The sequence below is a fragment of the Sturnira hondurensis genome, unplaced genomic scaffold (genome assembly GCF_014824575.4).
Source record: "Sturnira hondurensis isolate 20B ecotype Veracruz unplaced genomic scaffold, ASM1482457v3 Scaffold0007208, whole genome shotgun sequence".
Taxonomy (NCBI): Eukaryota; Metazoa; Chordata; class Mammalia; order Chiroptera; family Phyllostomidae; genus Sturnira; species Sturnira hondurensis.
Genome location: NW_028079839.1, coordinates 847,327 through 869,531, shown reverse-complemented (window position 1 = coordinate 869,531; position 22,205 = coordinate 847,327). Strand labels below are relative to the sequence as shown.

The 22,205-nt window shown below is 56.7% G+C and overlaps 1 protein-coding gene across 2 annotated transcripts in view; it reads left to right on the top strand.

The window, feature by feature from the left end:
• CHST15 (carbohydrate sulfotransferase 15) overlaps window positions 1-20,872 on the top strand; it is a 68,768-nt gene extending 47,896 nt beyond the window's left edge. For both annotated transcript variants that reach the window (XM_037051144.1, XM_037051146.1), the window contains exons 6-8: window positions 12,563-12,719; window positions 15,983-16,130; window positions 17,446-20,872. In XM_037051144.1, coding sequence (XP_036907039.1) covers window positions 12,563-12,719; window positions 15,983-16,130; window positions 17,446-17,636 — 496 coding nt within the window. In that variant the 3' untranslated portion in view covers window positions 17,637-20,872. The remainder of the gene's footprint in view (window positions 1-12,562; window positions 12,720-15,982; window positions 16,131-17,445) is intronic.
• Window positions 20,873-22,205: the final 1,333 nt, after the last annotated feature.

The window sequence follows — 22,205 nt, the reverse complement described above, 5'->3', positions numbered from 1 at the left end:
CTGATGCGTGCGGTGCGTGTGAGCGTAGCCTTACCGCTAGTCCCTTACACTTCACGTTGTTGCCCTGAGGGACGTGCCTTAAAGTCTCGCCCTAGACACCTCTCCCTGAACCTGCTCCTCCTGCCGAGCCCCCAGAATGGCCCCACTGCTGTCAGTGTGGCCTGGTCAGAGGGGAGCTGGATGGTCCCCTTGGTGCCACGTCACCTGGCATGTCTACCTGCCGCAGACGGCTTCCCTCTGCCTGGGTAAGTGCCTGCCCTCCAGCCTCAGGGACTCATCCTCTCCAGCTCTGTGGGAGCCTTGACCCCGAGCAGCTTCCATGTCTACCAGCCAGTTCCCACGCTTTGGAGGCCGGAGCTTGGCCCTGTGCTCATGGTGTGGGCCGGCCCCCCTTGGTCGGGAGGAGTTGACACAAACCAGTGGGGCCCTCGGGGACATATGAGACAAAACTGTCAGCCTAGACAGGAGAGGCCTGATGACCCGCTGACCCCTCGCTGCCCACGGAGGTGTCCTCACAGCTGCTCTGCCCCACCCCCCACCACCCCCCACAGTTCAGGAGGTTGAATGTTCTCCTAGGAGTGTGCGTTCTGCTCACTTGGATGTCTTCCTGTCACATCTGCCTAGTTCCTCCTTCTGAGGAAGGTCACCAGTGCCTCAGCCTCTGAGGGTCAGGTGAAACCTGCAGCCTTTTGTCATTCCCTGGGCACAGGGAGGGGCACCAGCCTGTGTCTGGCCTTGGTTTGGTGGGTGCAGCCCCGTTCTGGGCCCTGGGGAAGCAGTAGCTCAGGGCCAACCGGGGGGACAGGCGTGGCTGTGGCGCTGGCGGTCTGTGGGTTCAGCAAGCATGGAGAGAGAATGAGCTCCTGGTGGGAAGGAGGTTCGAGGCTGCCCAGGGGGCGCTGAGGCCAGGCTGGGTTTTGAAGGATGAGTGAGAGTTTGCCAATTAAGCAGAGGAGGAAGGCAGTCCAGGGGAAGAAGCATCCTGAGCAGGGAGAATGGCGAGGACAAAGGTGGAGCCCCCGGCTCTGTCCTGGAGTGTGGAGCCAGCTTTTCCAAGGGTCCCTGTCTTCCTGCAGTTCTGATTCTGCCTCTGGGGACCTGAGCACCGGAGGAGCGGCCTCAGCACAGGGTCAGACAGCTGAGTGGGAGCGGTGCCTGCCTGGCCCGCCGTCTGCTCCCAGCCCCACGTCTCCTCCCTCGAGGAGGCTCACGGCCCACGAGATGGCCATTCCGAGGAGTCATCACCTTCTCCTCTCCTTTTTATTCTAAAGAACAAAGACTCTGTTTATACTGGGAACTGAAAGTTAATTTTTTTCTTGCCTTTCTGGTGCTAGACTTTATAGAAATGCATCTCAGTTAAAGTGTTTACTGAGCCCCGATCACACGGTGAGCATTAAGCTTGGGGCTGAGTGTGTAGCTGCCGGCAAAGAGCGGGGGCGCCCTGGCGCCTGCCCTCCGGGAGCTGGCTCATGATCAGAGTGAGAAGTGTCCACCCTGTCGTGCCGGCTGTCCCGGTGCTGAGGGGAGGGAGGGCGCATGGCGGCAGCCAGCGTCAGGGAGCTGGCCCCGTGGGGGTCACCTGCTGTGTTCGTCATCTGCGGAACAAGTTACCCAGAAACACGGCAGCTTAGGACAGTTTTCGAGGGTCTGAACCTGGCCCTGCTCTCTTGGGGCCTCAACTTCAGCCTCTCGTCTCTCCCGTGGCTGATATCAAGGTATCGCCGGGGTTGGGTCTCATCCGAGAGCTGCACGGGGGAAGGATCAGCTTCCCACTCATGTGGTTGTTGGCGGAATTCAGCTCTTCAAGGGCTGTTCGAAGGGGGGCCTCCATTCTTTGCTGGCTCCTCACCGCCTTGTCCCTGGGCCTTGGCAGTATGTCTATGAGCTTCCCCAAAGCCATCCAGGGACAAAGTCCAAAGTCTCCATCCTCCATGATCTGATCACTAGAGGGACAGCCCATCCCCTTTGCCACATTCTGTTGGTTAGAAGCAAGTGACAAGGGTCAGGCCACACTCAAGAGAAGAGTACAGGGTGTGACTTCCAGGAAGCAGGCATCCTGGGAACCTTCCTGGAAGTTCCCTGCCACCCTGGCTCTGTCCGTCCCACGCCCCGGTCCTCCAGGAACTGGGGCCTTGCAGCCAGGGAAACACTAACCGCTGGGACGGGTCTGGTGTGGGTTACTGACAGCAGCAGCTGTCCCGTTGCTCCTTAAACATTTGTAAGGATGTGTAACAATAGGAATTTCTTCTTTTTAGAAACCCGTGACTCATGGCATACCCGCAGCCGCTGGCTGGTTTCCCGTCCTGGCCAGAAAGGATGATAAATATAGGGTGTTTAGGTCGCTGTTGAAGAAACACATAGTTCCCATAGTCTAATTGGGTCCCAGGCCATTAGCCACGTTGGTCAGGCCGTGACCTTGCACTTCAGTGACAGGGAGAGTCCCTGGGTTGCCTAACTGCCAGTGGGATTAGGCCAAATCGTTTATTTCCTTTTACAAAGTGGCTCAGAGAGACGATGGGGGTGCTTTCATGTCTCGATTTAGTTTCCCATTTACCCTTTATTTTGATCACTGATCAAAGGTAGAGGGTTCGAAAATGTTGGCGTTAGCACAATCCAATCAGTCACTTTGCAGCTTCCAGAGAGCAACATTGGCAGTAAGTCTCCCTCTTTTCCTGGAGGAGAGGATTGGACCCGTGGAGGGGATGGAGCTCGGGGCCCGCCCAGCATTCTTGTAGTTTTCTCTGCGTGAGAAATAACGATGATTTAAAATGCAAGTGATGCATTCCTGGGCTAAATTGCCCGTTGAATGAAAAAGAAGCCTCTAATTACAAGTAGAGTTTTTCATTTAATTCGATTCTTAAGTGGAGAAGACAGCTTTTCAACGCTTCTCCCGTCAGCCTCCTATCTCTTCATTTCTGAGACAGTTGATAGTGTTTGGCCCCAAGTTCAGCAGCTCTCACTGTCCCCACGAAGTGTGGGATGGGGCTGCGGCTGGGAGGGGCCAACCTCTCTGACGTAGTTCACTGAAGGGACTTTGGGAGGTTGTCACGTGCCATCTGTTAGGGTTTTATCATCTGTATTTTGGTTTTAATTCTGTGTATAGTCAGAATGCGATGGGCAGAAGCAGCCGCCACAGGAGCCTTTGTTTTTCACCTTTTATGGTTTTGGTTGTGGCTATGGTTAGGGTTTGGGTGATGGTGTTGAGTCAGAAGAGGAGGAAAACTCAGCTCAAGTAGAAGCGAGAACTTGATTTTGACCCAAATGCCTGGTGCCTTGGGACCTGGGGCTTTCTTTTCTTCATCTGCTTCTACAAACTGATTTTTGACAGCCACTGGATTGGTGGAATGGTGAGTTTACGACAGTAAGCGAGGAGGAAGAGGAACGAGGCCCTTAAGGACAGGCATTCTGCAGTCGGGCATGTGGATGGAGCGTGAGGAGCAGGAGCCCTGGACTCGTGGCTTTCGCTCCATCCACAGGGTGGGTGCTGGGGTGTGGGGGTGAGCAGGTTGTGGACCAGGATCGTGGCAGTAGAGACACCGCCTGGGCGGAACAGACAGTGTGCGTGTGAACCCCAGATCTTCCACTCACTGGCTGTGTGACCTCAGGCAGGCTGCTCAACCTCTCTGGGGCACATTTCCTCATCGGTGAAATGGGGGAAATGGTCCTACTACGAGGCTTGTGAGAATTAGATGACAAGACAAATGGAAAGTATTATCTAATTATTAGTAGTATTATTAGGTCTTCGTAGTTGCAAATAATCATAATGATAAGCACGCTGAGCTCTCCTCGCCATGTTAGATGCGGTATATATGCTGGAGAGCAGAGTCCTCCCGTCTGTCCTCCCGGAGCCTGTCTGGTTGGGGTGGGGACAGCCCTCAGTGAGGTGACCCGGTGTAACTGGGCACCTGCTGCAGCCTGGCTCTGTGCCACGCCCTTCCCAGGCTTTGCCTCCTTTGAGCTTTGCAAGCAGGCGAGAGAGGGCTGAGGTGATGTGCTCTCAGGCCAGGCGTGTGGGCTCAGGGGGATTAAGGAAACGAAACACAGTCCCCTGGTTAGTAAGTGGCCAGGCTTGGATGTGATCCCCTGTCAGTCTGGCTGAGGAGCAAAGGTTATCACCCCTATTGTAGGTGGGGTCCCTGGAGGCAGACTCTGAGACAGCGACCGAGTGCAGGAGGGTCATCAAGGGTCTATGTGGGAACACCCTGTGAGCTCTGGAGCTGGGACAGCCCTTCAGAGTTGTCCCCAGTGAGACATCTGCCACCCCCCCAACCCTTGGCTGTGGTCTGCCCTGGGAGCCTTGACCTGGCGTGTGGCTGGTCTTCTCAGGGGAGACATTTCTGGGAGGGACTGGACTGTGAGCCAGCAACAGGACGATTCCCCACGTTTGCAAAGGTCTATGAATGATCAGGACCCAGCCTGCACAGGTGCCTGAGCCCGGACTGGCTCATTCTCCTGTCTCCCCATCAGAGGGAGCAAGGTGATAACCGCGGGAAATACCCAGCAGGCATTGCAGGGGCTGAGTGGGATGGAAGCTTGTGGATTCCCGTCCACCTCTTGAGAAACTCTCTGGCTACTCAGCCAGTGCTGAGACCCTTCTGCAAACAGCCCAGCGTCTCCAGGCTGAGGCAGGCGGGGTTTTCCCTGATTTGCAGGAGGATAGGAAGCGGGCGGTCCCCTGCACAGGTGGATCCATTACTAAGAGCAACGATCTCAAAGGGGAATTAGGAGAACTCCCCTGGGGGCAGCAGCTGGAGCGGGGAGAGAGGCCGTTGGAGCATAAAGGTTGTGACAATAGCTACAAATCCGTTTCCACCCCCCGACATGGTCCAGCACTCACTGTCACCTTTTCTCTTTAAGCCTTTGGAGGATTCAGGATTCTAAGTATCGTCTTGAGGAAGATTGTGGCAGTCTCTAAGCTGCTTCTTCATTTTCTGGTGAATTCAGGCATCTTGCTTCCCAGAAGCTGCCTGCCTGGGTGTCCCCGATACAACTTTGTGTGGGCCCTGCAGGTAGCAGGAGGTCACATGCACGGGCTGAACTATGAGCCGCCCATAGGCCAGGGGGTGGCCTCAGACCTCGAAGCCAGGGAGAGGTGGTGGTGGCCAGGCCAGCTCGGCCTGTGACACCTTCTCTGGAGGTTGTTCAGTGTGACCTCCTGGTGAGAGACTGCCTCTTGTTACTGGTGGGAGAAGAGCCATTATACCGAGGATTGCTGTGCTGAGCCCTTTGTTTCTTGGGGAGTGTTTACGAAGTCCTCGGCAGCCCTGGGTGTCCTGTAGAACGGCTGGTGACGGGCACTTCTGCGTGGGGAGGGCCGCTGGGAGACACACCGTTGTTTCTCCATCTATAGGCATTCAGAGGTGAGGCCATGCTGACGGCCAGGGTCGGGTGGCGCGTGGTGTCCACTTTGGGCCACTAGGTGCAGTTCAGAGAATGGGGTGTTGTCACATCCGTGCCAGCTCTTGGGGGGGACCCTAGGACCCCAGCCTGGCTGTGCTGCTGCCTCAGCCAGGGCGGTGGCCTTGTCTCCCCACCAGACACCTGCCACCAGGGCCCCTGGATCACTTGGAAGTGCTTGGCGAGCCGCACCAGGCTTGTGGATGAAAGGAACATTTGGTGTTGCCCCTGAGAGGTTCTGCCTTTCATGCCACGGACGCCCTACAGGGGCCCAGGATTGGATGGTGGGGAAGAAACAAACATGGACCCCGAACTCCACTTGCACTCCAGGGGAAGAGGAGACCACCCCCAAAGGGCCCCGTGAACTGGAAGCTTTGCATCCATTGGAACATTTGGAACATTTTTTTTAATAAAGATTTTATTTACTTTATTTTTAAACAGAGGGAAAGGGAAGGAGAAAGAGAGGGAGAGAGACATCAGTGTGTGATTGCCTCTCGCACGCTCCCCACTGGGGACCTGGCCTGCAACCCAGACATGTGCCCTGACTGGGAATTGAACCAGTAACCCTTTGGTTCATAGGCCTGTGCTCAGTCCACTGAGCTACACCAGCCAGGGCCCACTGGGACATTAAGCCCGAACCTGATGCTCTTATTGGCCGAAAAGAAGCCTCACTGGTGTCACCCACATGTGTGGTCTCAGGTGATGAGATGTTTGTTCCAGGTAAGCTGGCCTGGACAATCCTGCTTCATTGTCCCTAGAGATGAGATGCTCACGGTTTGTGAGTCCGTGGGTGGGGAGGGCCTCTTGCCTTCTTCATTACGTGGACTTTTTTCCCTGTAAGAAGTACATGTATCTGATCGTGATTGATGGCCCCGTATCAGAACTTGGGAAGTTATCGATCAGTGATTTGAATCTGGATGCCAGCAAATAGAGAAAAATGAGGGCTGCTTTGGCTTTTGTCTCTGTAATCACAGGTGTTACGACCTTCCAGGTGACCACAGAACCATGCAGTGTCATGTGGAGGGGGGTGGTTAATTGGAAGACATGATGTGTCTGCCCCTCAGGGGCTCCAGGTTGAGGAAATGTCACTGTTCACATGTGTCATTGAGAAGCTGGCTGGCAGCCCCGGAGGGGCACAGAGTAGTGGGGGCTGGCATGGCCTGGGCTGGCCAGCCCGGGAGTGGTCAGCTGCACCCCTCTGTCCACCACTTCAGCACCCGCCACGCCATCTTCCCTCCAAGCATGGGCCTCTGAGATGTCCCATTTGAGGAGCAGTGACTGGAAGAGATGTCACAGCTCAAGGTTACCGAGGACCTGAACTTGTCTGACTTGAACTTGACCCTGCAGCTTGTGCTTCATGTACCTCATGGGCTTTAGGATCTGCCTGAGTTCTGACATCAGCCCCTCCGGGAACAGACAGGTGGAGACCAACAGCTTCTTTTCGGGCGATGCAAATGTGAGGGAACTAGACAATGGCGGTGGTCATGCTACTGAATTGCTCCCATTAAAAGGTTGAATTTTTTGGTATACGGATTATATCTTAACTCAGCAATGTTACAAAGAAGCAGGTTACAAAAGGAGGAGCAACCATCCGAGAGAGGTCTCTCCAAACACGTGGCGCCCGAGCTGGAACTGCGGAGTCCCTGCCGGTGGGTGGGTGTGAGGAGGCTCCCGGCCAGTCCTGGGATCCCAGTGGACACCTGGGCCCCGGCCAGCTGCTCTGATGTCCTGGATGCCCGGCGCAATATTCCACTAACGCGCTTGCTGCTTCCGGCCACGGCAGCAACGTTCCCCGTGTTTATCCTGCGTGCTTGTTCGCAGCTCTGTTATTACATGTCGTAATTGCTTTTGTCTCCTGTAACTTATTAGGTAGTTCTGTAACAGAATTGCCTTTTCCTTCTAAACCACTCTGTACCTAAAACAGTGAAAACATCAAACAAAACCCAAAATGTAGTGGCTCAGGTGGCTAACAGCCCCTCTAGCTAACCATGGATTTGGCTCTTCCTGGGACTGAGAAGCTGGGGGTCACATCCCCTTGGACCAGTGGGCTTTGGGCCTGGCTGTGCTCCTGGGCCATGTGACCTTGGGAATATTCTTAATCCTCTAAATGTCAGTCTTCTTGCAAGCCAGGCTGATGAATGTTGGCATGCGGCTCGGGGGGTCATTGTGAATGAGAATGGAGGGCCTACAGGGGGACAGCCCCCCATAACCACAGGGCCACATCAAGGGTGGACACTGTGAGGATTTGGGGCACTGGGCCTGTACAGCACTCACAGGAGCCTGGCCTGGAGGAGGGGCCCATGGAGCCACGCTACCCCTGTTCTCATGGTGGTCTGTACACCGGCCCGCCTCTGCGCACTCAGCCTCAGAGCCACGCCTGTCGGTGCCAATGAACGAACTCAGCCATGGCCTTGGGGTGACTTTCCACATTTTACATGTGGTGCCATCAAGCTCTGCTGGTGGCTACTTTTTGTCTCTGTGGGGAGAGGTGTGGTCCCTTCCAGAGGCACCAGGTCGGGGAGCTCCCCCAATGCACACACCCAGTCCCACCCTCCAGGAGTGCTGGGCCCTGGGACCCTGCTGCACCCCCAGGACCCCACTGCGCCCAGCAGAGGAGCTTGGAAACATGGCCAGGCATGACGGCTTGGCCCCCCCACCCCTCAAGGAGCCTTCTAAAATAACTGCAGCACAGAAGGCCCGGAATATGTTTGGACTTATATTTGGAATTGCTCTTGGAAACGGTCTAGGCCAAATGTAACACCCATCTGTTCGGGATGGTTTCCGAGTCAGAAAATGAGGTGGTTCGGCAGGAGCCCCAGACTCCGGACTGGCTGGGCATCAGAGTCCAAGGGCCCTTACTCTGCCCAGGGCCTCATCCCCTCCAGCCCTGGGGGTTCCTGCTGTTGGGGCCACTCACTTCATGTTGCACTGTCCCAGCTGAGACAGCTCCCCTTGAATTGAACCAGCCTTTCTTCCTGAACCTTCCATTGACTAGGCCGTCCTTCAGGGGTACAGGACCGATCTCCCAGCTCTGGAGAGGCACCCTTCCTACGGAGCTTGTTCACCGGCTGGAGCCGCCTTTCCTCCTCACTGTGGCTCCCTGCACCTACCTGCCAGGTGCAGCAGGGGGACACCCTCCCACACTCTCCGTGCCTTGCCTCTGTTAATGCATCCCGAGGCTGCATCAGTGTGCCTTCGGTCCCGTGACAATTTATTATGAGTTTGTGCCCACTAAGCCCTTAGTGTGCTTTCCCCGGGGGCCTCTTGCCCTGCTTCATGATTGCATCATTGATTTGAAAGACAAAACATTGACACCTGTGTTTATGTCTGTACATCTGAACTTCAATGAATTTCCTGCCCCAGGTGTTGGAGGATCATGTGGATACTTATCCTTGATATGTTTGCCGTCCTCAGTATTTTCAGAATAGTTTTAACCCATCAGTGGCTTTCACTCATCCCAGGCCATTACCGACTCTTTCCCCACAGAGGGTAGTTTGGGGAAATCCTGGCATTGTTAATGGCACATCGTCTTATGAAGCATTAACCAAATTCTACCAGGGGGCCCCAACATGCCCCCTGGAAACAAGAGCTTGTGCTTTCCTTTTGCCCTCCTCCCTGTGTCCCTGTGGAAAGCTGGCTGCAGGGCCATTGTCCCCTGCACAGTCAGGGCTCCTGCTGGGGCTCAGGGTGGGTGAGGTGCCGACTAGGACAGCTCTGCAGTCTTCCTGCGAATTTGGGTTTCGAATCTCCGTAGTTTTCCCAGGTTCTGTTGCACCAATGACCGTAAACTTGGTGGCGGCTCAAGACAACGGAAATGTGTTCCTCCGTAGTTCCCAAGTTCCACTCCGAGATGTCAGCAAGGTCGGAAGCTCTGAGGGAGTGTTCTGTGCATCTCCCGGGCTTCCGGTGGCTTCCGACCATCCTTGGCCGTCCCTGTTTCCAGTCCCTGCCTCTGTCATCGCATGGTCTCCTCCCCATGTGTCCGTGTCCCCTCCTCTTCTTAGGAGGACACCAGTCACGGGGTTTAGGGCCCACCCTACATCCAGGACGATCTCATCTGAAGACCTACAACATAGTGACATCTGCAAAGACCCTATTTCCAACTAAGAACCCATTCCTAGGACAGGGGAGAGGACTTGGACACATCTTTTGGGGACTCCATGGAATCCACCTGGGAGGCGGCCATCACTTCAGTGAATGAAGCTCTTTGCCGATAAAGTGGGGCATGAAGGACGGGTCCCTACAGACACACATCCCAGCATGAGGCAGCTTTAGGGGAGCCCAAAGCCCACGGCCCGCTCTGTGGGCAGATCCAGGGGCCCTGGGGCAACCGAGGTGCCAGGGACGTTGTGCCTCATTCTGGCCTGGTTCTGGAAGGCTGTGAACCTGACTCAGAGCAGGTGTGGTCCTGAGCTCATTCAAGGCACCTCAAGCAGATGCAGATGAGCTGTCTCAGTCAAGTGGGGCCCGGCTTCCCTGGTTGAAACTCTGGGCACATCCCAGCTTTTCCCCTGAAGTCCTTCTTGGTCTCTAAAGAGTTGTGTGGGATCAGCAGATTCTTCACAAAGTTACTTTATTTAAAGTAGAGGCGGCTTTAGGGGTTCTTGTTTTATTTATGAGCCAAATGTCTACAAGAAATGCTATTACCACAGAATAAACTCTCAGTATGGAAAGCTTCAGTTTCGGGTGGTGATTTATATGATGGAATTCCAGTCCCCCCGAAGGGTGCGGATAGTTCTGTGGGAGTCTCTGGTAGGGATTCTAGACTTGGATTTCCTGTGAAAAACAGATTCTGAGTCCTGTCTGCCATGGCTCAGTTGGTGGAGTGTCGTCCTGCAAAGCAAAGGGTCACCAGTTCGATTCCCGGTCGGGGCACACGCCTGGACTGCGGGCTGGGTCTCCAGTGGTGTGGCCTGTGAGGGGCAATCGACCGATATTTCTTTCTCACATCCATGTTTTTCTCCCTCTCTTTCTCCCTCCCTTCTCCTTGCTCTAAAAATAAAAAAAAATTAAAATAAATAAAAACAGATTTCAACGATAGTTTTTCAGGCATTTGCTACCTTTTTACAGGCACTGTTCCTTGGGCCGAGTCACACCGGCAGGACCGACCGACATCCATGGTGTGAGCCGGGAAATGTGCCCAGTGGTGCCGTTGCCCTCGGCCCGCATAGCGGAACTGCATTTTGAGGCCCACATACATCTGATTTGGGCGTCCGTCCATCAGCCTTTGAGGTCCTGCTAACTCTGACTGACCTGCAGTGACAGGCATTGTGTTTCAGAATTGATGGATGTCTTGTTTTCGGAGAGGGAAGATGGCAGGGCTGGTGTTGGGGACACTGGGGACAGGCGCATGGAATGCCAACACTGTGCTTGGGGAGCACGGGTCTGGGGGGGAACCCACTCCCCGGTCCCCGAGCCTTTCAAATGGCCCCTCTGGAAGCGAGTGCCCTGAAGCCGTTGTCTGACCGGCCAAGGTGGACAAAGCCCCTTCTAGGGTGTTTGGATTCGAGATGACCTGGGGGCAGATTGCGAGCATCCAGCGACCCCTCAGTGTCTCTGTGGGCACTGGCTGTGGATGATTTCTGAAGGGTCACGTCACAGGGCCGTGCCATGGCCCTCGGGGAAGGAGATGGGGTCCCTGAGAAGTGATCGATGTTCTCATGATTGGGGAACCTCTGTAGTCTACTCTGACTGCTGCTAGATGTAAGGGGTACCGGGCAAGGACCGTCTGCAGCTGACCTGAGCAAGGGCACTGGCAGTTTCTGCAGGAGTGGGCGTGGCCCGGGGCTGGGGACGGCGGAGGTTCTGGGTGCAGTGGGCAGACTACACGTCACGTCCCCAGACGTGCGGGGACCCCAGCAATAAGAGGAGCTGAGTTGCTTTCAGTGGAAAGAGAGGAGCCAAGTCGAAGAAGCTGGGGAAACAGAGTACGGAGCCGAGGGGCGAGAGAAGCCTGGCACATGGGGCTGGGTGCCCTGTGCGCCCAAGGGGTCAGGCACAGCCAGGGGTGCATGAAAAGACACAAGACGGAGCAAAGTGGGGGATTTTGAAAACCAAAACGGGGCTAAGAATTTAACTCTTTTTACAACCAGAAACTGGGCGATCAAAGCTGAGAAAACTCTCAACTGGGCAGGTCCGTGAGAGAGAAAAATCACTGGGTGGCCATGGGGTAACGTTCCGCTCGCCTGCAGGGTGCTGTCTTCTGGGCTTGTGTGGGCAACCAGAATTCCCCGTCATTCAATGATCAGAAAAGGCCCACGGTAACAGATATGTTACCAGATGCCATCTGAGGCATCTGTGTTTCTAAAAACATTAACTAGGCAGAGACGGGCCGCAGTATGCACGGCAAGTTTCTGGAGGATACTTAAGAAACATAACAACGGACCCCCTGGGGAACCTGCAGGCATCGCCAGGGGTGGTGGAGGATGAGGCGCCCATCAGGCGGGGAGGGCAGGAGGTTTGGCTGACCCTGGGCGATGCAGAGACAGACCCCCAAGCCCACGAGCTGAGGCCTAGCGGAGACGAAGGTTCGGAGGACCTGGAGCGGTTTGGTCAGGGAGAGCCGTCCGCTCCTGTGTGCAACCCTGCCTCCCACGTGTGTGTGCATGCCTGGGCGTGTGTGTGCGTTGTGTTAAAAAGCCGGTCCCTATCAATCTAGAGAGACGCATTTTGTAATGTTCTTTGTCATGTTCGGATGCCTGTGGAGAGGGCCGGGAATTTCAGGCAGAATTGTGCTGAGAGAGCCACAGATGTTCTCATTCATTTTGCCTCCGACAGAGGAGGGAGAATCTGGGAAGAAGCACGAGATTCGTGGCCTCTTTCCGCTGTTGTACAATTTCGGCGATGTGGTGTTGTTTCGAGTTCTCGGTTACTGTGACAACAGCCCTGGTCTGAGGGGGCAGGGAAGAACAAAGGAGAAAGCCAGTGGCGGTCTGTCTGGGGCACCTATAGACAGGTCCAGGAGAGCCAGGTGGCCCTAGGGGGCGGGAGGGAGGGGCAGGAAGGGGGGGGGGCTGGTCTGCAAGGGAACAAAGAGGAAGGCTGGAGTTGTAACGGACGAAACTGGATCAGCTCATCGCACGCTGATTTCCACTGTTCCTCTCCTCCAATCGTGTGATTTCCTGTCCGCGTGCGCGGTAAAAATACCTGTTTATTTTCTTCGCAGGTTGTACTCTGACTATCTCTACTTTGCAAGTTCGAATAAGTCCGCGGACGACTTCCACGACAAAGTGACCGAGGCCCTGCAGCTGTTCGAGAACTGCGTCCTCGACGGCTCCTTGCGCGCCTGTGTTTACAACAACACCCTCAGCAACGCCCTGCCTGTGCGTGCCCCGGACGCCTCGCCCCGCAGCGGGCAGGGCGGCCTTGTGGTGATCGTGCAAACGGTCGTGCATGGAGATTTGAGCAGATAAGCCCAGAGAAGCATTTGAATGTGCGGTGGACTCCCCCCCCCCCCCCGCCCCAGCCTTGGAGCTGATGGCTAATCAGAACCAAATATGCCTAGGCTCATACGTGTGAAAAAGGCGGGGCCTTTCAGCTGGCACCCCGCCTCTTCCCTGCTGAGCTCCCAGTGAGCAGGCTCTCTCCTCCATCTGAGAGAGAGGAGGGTGCCGTTAGGAAGATCAGCATTTAGCGAGCTTTGAGAACACACCGTGCAATTAGGATTGGCAGACGTGCGGACGCCCAGCTCTCAAGCTGTCTTCATATTCCCTCCAATGGCTGGTTGTTTTGTTGGTTGAAAAAATTACCCACCCGGGACTTCCAATGCTTCTTTGACAGGGTCTCAATGGGAACATCTTCTCTTTCCTTTTCTCTTGTTTGCCTTGAGGGATGTAGTTATACATTTTTGTATAGCTGTACAGAAATTTTTTTTAAATGCAGAAGAAGCTGGGAATGGTGAATTCAGCATGTTTTGGCTAAGGGATGTCCTGCCCCCCGTGCAGCGTGCTGGCTTGTCCTTGGCACCTTTCTGGCAGGTCTGGTGCTGCGAGTGAGCCTTCTCCTGTGAGGCCGATGTCACCTGCTTGGGATGTGGTTCACAGGCCTTGCTCTGTGGATCATGTCATGTGGGAAGGCACGGACAGATCTGCTTGAGGTGGAGGCCTGGAACCCCAACAGGTGTGTGGGGTTCAAGGTCAATGGGTTTTCACCCTCCTCCTTGTTATCAAGGCCACCCATGGGAAGGCAAGCACAGCAGGCTGCCCTGCTGGAGGTCGTAGTTTGGCGGGGAAGCGGCACCGAGCGCACAGGTAACCACAGGATTCGTGTGGTGGTGCAGGACAGGGAGAGTGGCCCTTGGGGCCGGACAGCGGTGTGGATTCAGCTCCCAGGTCAAGCATTCACTAGCTGTGTGACTCTGGGCAGTTGTCTTGGCTTCTCTGAGATGCATTGCTTCACTGTGAAATGGGCGTGTTAATAGCAGTGTATGAGGCTGCGGTGCCACTTACGGAAGGAGCGATGGGTCATTGATGTGTGGGAGAGGAAGGCCATCTCTGGCCCCAGCCCTGAGACTCTGACAAAAGCCGACTGGCGAGAGAAATATCCTGTCGCCCAGAGCCAGGTCAGGGGCAGGCTGCCACTACCTTACGCAGTCCCATCTTGTCACAAACACCTAGCTCCTGTCCTTCTAGAAACTTCTCCAGTAGCAGAGGCTGGCTCTCTGGAAGGGATAAAGCTTACCAGCTCAGAGAGGATTGAAAAGCTCCGCAAAGCCGATGCCTTAACAAGAGGACATTCTCCTAGGGGTCCCTCGGCTGGAGGCTGCGCATCCGCCTTCTCGGTGGCTGCGGCCCTGTGTGAGGTCTGTTTGTGCACAGCCTGGGGGCCGGAGGCAGCTGATGAGTTTGGGGATGGCTTACCCTCCAGTGGTTTTTCTTCCTCCCTGGCCTCCCATGCAGTGAGAGGAGTGATGAAATGGGGACGGAACTGGGAGGTGCAGCTGATGGTGGCCACCCCTGTGGTGTCCCATCATCTGGCTGTTGCCGGGTGTTCAGCAATTTCGCTGTGAGGCCAATGAGCTGGGGCCCACGGCCACGTGCAGGATGGGACGAGGAAGAGCTGTGGTCCCCGCCCTTGAGAAGCGCAAGGTGGAGCCAGGAAGGAAAGGAAGTATGATGCCAAAGTATCTCAAGGCCTGAGTGGGGAGGCGGGGCCTGGGGAGCTGGGCATGCAGACCCCTCCCCGGATTTCCACACCTGGTGACCAGGCAGGCTTGGCACAAGGGCCTGGCGTTCAGGGACGAAACGGGACTGTAAGTCAGGAGACAATGCCAGGCAGGTGTGGATGGGACACTGAACAAGCCGAGGTGGGCAGACGAGAGGGAGGCAGAGGGGAGACAGGAATGGCACAGGGGCCCTGAGTCCCTGGGGAGAGGGTTGGGAGGAGGGGCTTCTTGTGGGAGGGGAGGGGCTGTTCTTTCTTGGAGCTTTACCCAGAGCGTAGGGCCAACTGCAAAGTGAGCAGGCATAGTCCCTGAGACTACTGTCACTCTAACAGCATTTGCAAGTGGTGGGGGTCCCCCAGACCACCCCCAGGTTCAGGGAGGAATCACAGCACACACCAGGTGGAGGCTGTGGTCATGGTTATGGCTCCCGTCGGAAAGAACACAGACTGAAATCAGCCGAGGGAACGAGCACTCGGTGGGGGTGGGGGTGTCCAAACTTACAGCTTCCGGCTGTCCCCTGAGGCAAGGGCAGTGTGAAGGCTTCCCCGCCTCCGGGTGTGACCATGACTCAGAGTGCTGCTGACCCGAGAGGCCCTCCGAGGCCTTCAGTGTCCAGAGTCCTTGCTGGGGCTCCATCGTATACTGCCCGCAGGGATGGCTGTCCATCTCTAGTCCCTCCGGGAGGTCGGGCTGATACTGAGTGGTGCAAAGGCCCTGTCAAAACGCACGGAGTTGGACTGGCCAGAGGCTAGGTCCCCCCATTGAGCAAAGACACTCACATCAGGCAGGACGTCCCGGCTGGCCCAGAGGTCACCTCCAGGAGCTGGAGACAGAAGCCAGGTCTCTCTCTGGGTGAGGTTAATTCTTCAGTAGCCAGGCTTGCTGTTTGACATGAGGGAAGGCCCAGGAGGGCAACAAGGACCACCCCCCCACCCCACCTTATGTAGGTGCTCACATTCAAATGTGCACACACCCTCACGGGCCTAGAGGCCTGCGTGGCCCCAGGCGGCAGCGGCTCCCTCACCGGGCTTGTCTTCGCGGTGTTTGTAGGTGTTTTTCGCGGCTGTCGTGTGCTGGGCACAGGAACAGAGACAGCCAGGATATTGTGCAAAGAGTATTTGCGCCTGTGGCGGCTCCTCCATCAGCCTCTTCCTCCATTGCAGTCCTCACTGTGAAATGTGTCGTGGGGCTGCTGACAGGGCTGTCGTGAGGACGAAGTGCCACCCTAAGTGGGAGCCTGCACAGGAGGCCAGAATGCGTGGCATTTGACGTCTGGAGCCTGAAGGCAGCTGTCTGCTAGGATCAACCGCTCTTTGGGGCTGGTTTATAAGGATGTGCCATGACACTTTGGGAAAAGTGCCGCATGGTGCAGGGGGGCGGGGCTGCTCCTGGGGTAACGCCCGCCCCCTTCTCCGGTCCTAGGTGCGGCTGCAGGTGGGGCTCTACGCTGTGTATCTCCTGGACTGGCTCACCGTGTTCAGGAAAGAACAGTTCCTGGTCCTTCGCCTGGAAGACCATGCCTCCAACGTCAAGCACACCATGCACCGGGTCTTCCAGTTTCTCAACCTCGGTATGAGCGTCGCTGGACCTGAGTGTCATGCGCCAGACACTTGTGGAGTCACAGGCAGACTCTGTGAGCCGGGCAGGATGGGCTGAGCTGGGAGGCCACTCCGCCTCTGTCAGTGAGCCACCAACTGCTGTCTGGGCCGGTGGGTGGTGTGTGCGTGGGGGTCCCCTCATCTGGGAGCCTGCCATCCACTGGAGGGAGGGGACATACTGCGGCTCAAATATCCAGCAGGATGACGGGGAGGGTTAGCATGGTCACAGTGGGTGTATCCAGGCGACTTGGGGTCCCAGCTGCTGAAGGGAGCGTGGAGGGCAATAGTCCGTGAACTGAGCCTTGGGGGTGGACAGCATGTCAGGGGGTGGCAGGGACCATCCTGTGGAGGCCACAGGTCCTGCAGGAGGCATCGGACAGGGTATCACATTTTCTCGAGTCTTGGGGGACCCCTGGGATCCAAGCCATGGGGCTGGGCTGCTGGGCCTGGCTCCTGGGCCTCTGGGGCCCAGAAATCTGCTTGCCCCCTGCGGGGACACAGGACCCTTCTGTCATCTGATTTCCTCTCTCCCACTCCTGGGGAGCTGGTGATGAAATGGCACGGGATCACCTTCTCCTTCAAAGGCCGCGGCCCACTTTTCTTTGATTTGGCTCCCTATACTCTTGAGCACGAGCGAGCTTGTCTTTCGTCCCCAAGATGCTCGATTAGGCCAGTTCTGCTCTTTCTGTTCCACGCACCAGAGGCTGTGGCGAGACTGCAAGAGCCTGGGGCAAGGAGGCCTGGGCAGTGAACTGGCGGCAGGTGACGCTGGTGTGGGGTCACAGTCCAGAGGGCCAGGGTGGAGGTGCAGCCTCGGGCAGCAGTCCTGCTGGCTTGCTCCCAGGTGGGGTCCAGCCAGTGGGGTCTCTGGCACAGACAGCCCCCCTCCTCCCCCTCCCTATGGCCACTTTACAGCAAGACACAGGGCAAGCTAGGGCCCCACCATGGTCCCCCATGTTTCTGCAGCCCGAAGTAGGTGTGATGGTGGGCTGGTGAGTCGGAAAATCTGTGCCTGGCTGGTTGTGCAGGGGCCCAGGGACTGACTGATGGCTGCCATGGAGCCTGAAGTGCCAGGGCACCTCCTGGGGGGGGGGGGGGCACCAAACACTGGCCATGGAGCCTTCGGCTTCGGAACAATGCTTGGCAGCTCCCTGGCCAGGAATTCGATCTCCAGACACGTTCTTGGGGTGGGGCGGAGGGATTCCCATTTCAGCCCGCAGAACGGCTGGGATTTCTGCAGCGCACCCTTGCCTCCTGCCTCACGGGCCTTTTCTCTTCTCCTTCCAGGGCCCTTAAGTGAGAAGCAAGAGGCCTTGATGACCAAGAGCCCCGCGTCCAATGCCCGGCGTCCCGAGGACCGGAGCCTGGGGCCCATGTGGCCCGTCACACGGAAGACCCTGCAGGACTTCTACGAGCCTTTCAACGCCAGGCTGGCGCAGGTCCTGGCCGATGAGGCCTTCACCTGGAAGGAGACGTGAGGCCGGGATCCCGCCGCCGGCCAGGGGCCTGCGGGTTCGCTGTCACCGTGATTTACAAGCCTCTGTCTGAGGGGGACCACTGTACTCAGAGTGAGGAGCGAGCCCGAGATTCGAGGCTTCTTTCCCTCTCAGGCTCGTGTTTATCATGACCGTCCAAAATTTCCTTTGTGACCTCAAACAGCCAGCCCCGACCCTTCTCAGTGCTCCCCTGCCCAAGGCCACCAGAAGCCCCCCTGCTGGACAGATTGCCCTCTGTTCCCGGCCCGGGGCCCCTGTTCCTGGGGTGAGGCCGGTGGGCGCCGCTCCAGGAGCTCGGGGGGGACCCCCGGCCTGGCACTTGACTGTTCTGGGGTCTGGCCGAGCACACTCGAGATCATGCCGTGGGGCCCGCCAGCGCTCCCCCCTCACATCCAGTTCTGGAACACTCTGTGGATCAGTACTCACCTGGTAGGGATGGAGGAGTTTTCACCCCCCGCACCCCCTTTTATTCCACAGTCAGCCCTTCATTCCCCTCCGAGATAAACCCTGTTGCCTCTCGGACCGCCTCCCATTCTGTTCTCGTGGACTTAGGTTTCACGTAAAGAGTGAAACAGGCATTTCACTAGCCGGAGCTCTCTTTCCTGCCTCTTTAGAAGTTTGCTCCAGAGCTTATTTGGTTTATAATTGGAATAGCATTTGATTTGTACCTGAAGGGGTGACTGTGGCTGTTCATGCCAGACTGAGCAACTTCAAGGCACCAAACGGTTCCTGGAAATCTGGGGGGCCAGACCCGTCCTGTGCACAAGACCATGAAACCGGGGGGACTTGAAGTTTCAGTCTGGCCACCCTGGGCTCCCTTGCTCTGCCTTCCCTTGGGTGAGCCTGTGGCCCCTCCCCACTCTGCCACACCTGGCAGCCGCCTGACTCCATCCACAGATGACAAGATGCCCCTGTCCTGACTCAGAAACACAATGCATGAATTGCCCTGGGGCCGAGTGTGGCACGCTGGGATTCTGCAGGGACCTTGCTGGGCCACCTGGCAGCCTGCTGTCCTCATGGATGGGCTAATAGTCTGTCATTTCCTGGAGGTGACGGGCAAAGACTGAGGGAGCCCCCTCAGCACACAGCCCCAGGTGGGAACCAGTGACGCTGCGTTCTCACGTGTTGTCAGGGAGCTTTCCACGAACGAACCAGAGCTCCCACTCACGGTCCTGGACACCGAGTCGGAAACTGTTGCCACCCTCACACCCATCGGCACTCACAGTTGCGAGGACTGGCCAGCCTCCAGCTGCAGCCCTGGCCTTTCTGCTGTCGCAGGTGGGATGCACCACCCGTCCAAGGGTGTGCGGAGGGCTCTCGGTACGGGCACACCCTGGCTCTCCACTACCGAAGGAGCTGTGTGTCCTCAACACCCGCTTTCAGGGACAGCCCCCTGCCCTTCCGTCACAGTCGGCACTTGGAGCACATGTGTGCACTGGGGAACATCACGTCAGTGTGTGTGCGTGTATTTGCAGCACGGAGTGTGTGTGCGTGTGTGGGGGGAGGGAGGGTGCATTTTCTGAGTGGGTTCCTTTCAGTTCTGTGCGTGATGAGGCTGCTCGCTCTGGACACAGCTCTTTCACGGATCAATGTCTGCCAGCTAACTTGTCATTTTCACTATGTATTGTGCTGTCCCACCCCTGCCATAATTGCAGGGGACTTTTCTTATGCACTTCTATGCATGTGAATGACATGCAGCCTCATTCTGCTTCTTACAGAAGTATCACGGATGGTGTTATTTCCAATGTTATTTGGTTTATTAGACAGGTCCTTTCATACACGTAGGCCCGCCCGTTCCGTGCCCACCGGTGCCACCAAGCCACAGTTTCTGTCCAGGGGCCCTTCTCTGAGGGTAGATGCCCCTGCTCTATCTCGCCTGAGGCTCACTCTTGTCAACGGCTGAGTGGGGGGGTCCTGAGCCTGTCACCCAAAACCTAAGTGAAGTGGAACGTTTCTCCCGACCTGGTCTTCAAGAGGTGTTGTGTTCTGCAAAGCCGCGTGTGGGACTGAGCTGGGTTGTTCTCCCTTCGCCCCGTGAGCTGGTGCAGTGACCTGCAGTTATGCTGAGCTTTTATCACTATCGTCCAGAATTAAATGTGCGCCCTGTGGCGGGTGCCTGGGCACGCAGGCCCTTGCTTGCTGTCACGAGCCCTCGTGGTGGTGGGTTCTCTGAGGTGTCCCTGGTGCGTGAGTGAGTCGCTGAAGGGGGTTCAGCGTCTTACCTGCATTCGATGTGCACCTTCTCTGTGAAGGTGACCTACTCCCTTTGGTGACAGGTGAGAGACAAGGCTCTGGAGGGAAGGGCTGAGATGTGACCAGGGACGCCCTGTGCAGGCCTGCAGTTGGGGAGAGTCTGGGTGTGGGGTCCGGCCCTGACCACCGGCAGGCCTACTGCTGTCTTCAGACGTTCGGATCCCGAGGTCCAGTGAGCACAGGCCCTGCCTCTCCCGAGAGACCACTCTCACTGTGGCTGCTTCCCCAGGTATCCCGCCTGCCTGGCTTCTGGGGGCCGCACTGGAGACCCCTGGAGTCACTGGGTGGAAGTCATCACTAGACCCTCAGGGTCCCCTGGCCATACTTGGGGAGGGTATGCCTGAGAAAGGAGATGAGGGTTGTCTCAAGTTCAGGGTTTTAGAAGGCTAGGTCATTCTGGGGACAGTGTGGACTCCCGTAACAAGTCACTCCAAACTGAGTGGCTTAAAACAAGGGTACGATCTCACAGTTCTGGGGGGTGGAACCCCAGCGCCTGTCTCAATGGGCAGGGCTGGTTACCTCTGGAGGCTCTTGGGGGTCATCACATCCCTTGGCTCGCGGCGCCCCCATCGTCACAGCTCTCTCTGACTCTCACCCTCTGGGCTCTCGGGAAGACCCTTGTGCTTGCTCAGGGCCTGCTAGACAACGCAGGGTCATCTCAGCATCTCAAGGTCCCCGCGGCAAAGCCCCTTTGCCATGTAAGGTAACACAGTTACAGGTTCTGGGTTTGGGGTGCGCACACCTTGCAGGGCCATTATCCAGCCACGCATAGCGGGGTAGTCCAGGGCCGTGTGGGTGCCCACAGGCCTGCCTGCTGTGGCTGTGCCCCATGGGGCCCACTCAGGTCTGAGTGGGCAGGCAGCTTCGTTGCAGCGGGCCACGCTTCCAGACACGTCTGCTCTGCGATGGTGTGTCCTCCTGTCCAGGCGGGCTCCTGTGGCTGGAGTGAGTGGGACAAGTTACGGTGAGATGGGGCAAAAGGCCCACTTTCTTTGAAGTTCAGATTACAAGCCATTCTTTTGTATGTTCCTCCCCAGTGAGTCCTGCCTCCCCCCACCCCCACCCCTCATAGGACTATTTCTTCATCTCTGGGTAGAAGTGATTTTTGAGTGCTTATAAGTGGTTTTTGTTTTTTTTTTTAAGTTACTTTCTCAGTTCTCCAGGAAATCCACATCAAACGCTGGGCACTTTTGAATTTCTGAAGTTCAGCTGTGTCTGAGGCAGTGACCACTCTAAGGGAGTGGCTTGTGAAAGCTACGGAACTAGAATGTTTTCTGGTCCCTGAGAGATCCTCGGTAGCCAGTGACCTTTGGCCCCAGCCTCGAGCTCCAGGGATGACTTTGGGCGGCTGACCTCTCTCCTCTCTTTCATGGGTCATGCCTGATGGTCCCAGGCTGAACTTGACTCTGCGACCTGGGTCCTGTCCCTGCTCCTGAAGCCCCCTCTCTGTCCCCAGACCTTCCCGCCTTGGTGGCACCCCTGCTCCCCTCCATGCCCCTCATTTGCAAATCCGCTGGGTCAGCTCTCGGGCAGTCACATCAGAAGTGGGCGGCCCGCCCCTGGGCTCAGCCTTGCCCGAGTGTTGCAAAGGCACCAAGTGGACGCATTCCAGGTGGAAAATGTACGAGCAGTCAAACTGTGATGTTTTGGCAAATATTTTCTGAACGTCTGCTTTGCACTAGGCCCTGGGCATCGGGATGGGGGGACGATTCGTTGGCTCATTCGCTGATTCCTTGGGCAGTGCCCCCACCCGGCATTCATGCCCTGCTGACCGGGAGAGGCAATGGGGGAGGGGTGTTTTCCAAGTGTCAGTAATTACAGAGTAAACTGGGCACGTTGGAAAACTGGGGAATCCCCTCTAACCACACACACATCTCTTCAACATTTTATCTTTACTTAAAACATTTAGGGCTCATTAATTTGTCTTTTGATCAAAGGGCCGAAGCCTCTTCTCTGAATGTGAATGTGCAGGGGGGGCAGATTCTGGGGCATCTCGGAGGCCTCAGTGTTCGTTTTGGGTTTGGGGTTTTGGTTTTCAGAGGGCCCGAGAGTGGGAACCGCCTGCCAAGCCATCTGAGGCAGTCCCCCATGGCCTGGGCAGTGGGTGCCCCACAGAATTTTCTCCCTCTGTGTCCACACTGTCCAAGGCCTCCTGCCAGGCCTCCAGAGTGCGGCTCGTTAGTTTGCGTCAGGGGTTCTCAAAGGGCGGTCTGGGGGTGCTGGGGACCCTCCAGATTTTGGGGGAGACCCACCCATCACAGCCGTGTCCAGGGGATGGTCTCCAGCGGCCACAGCCCA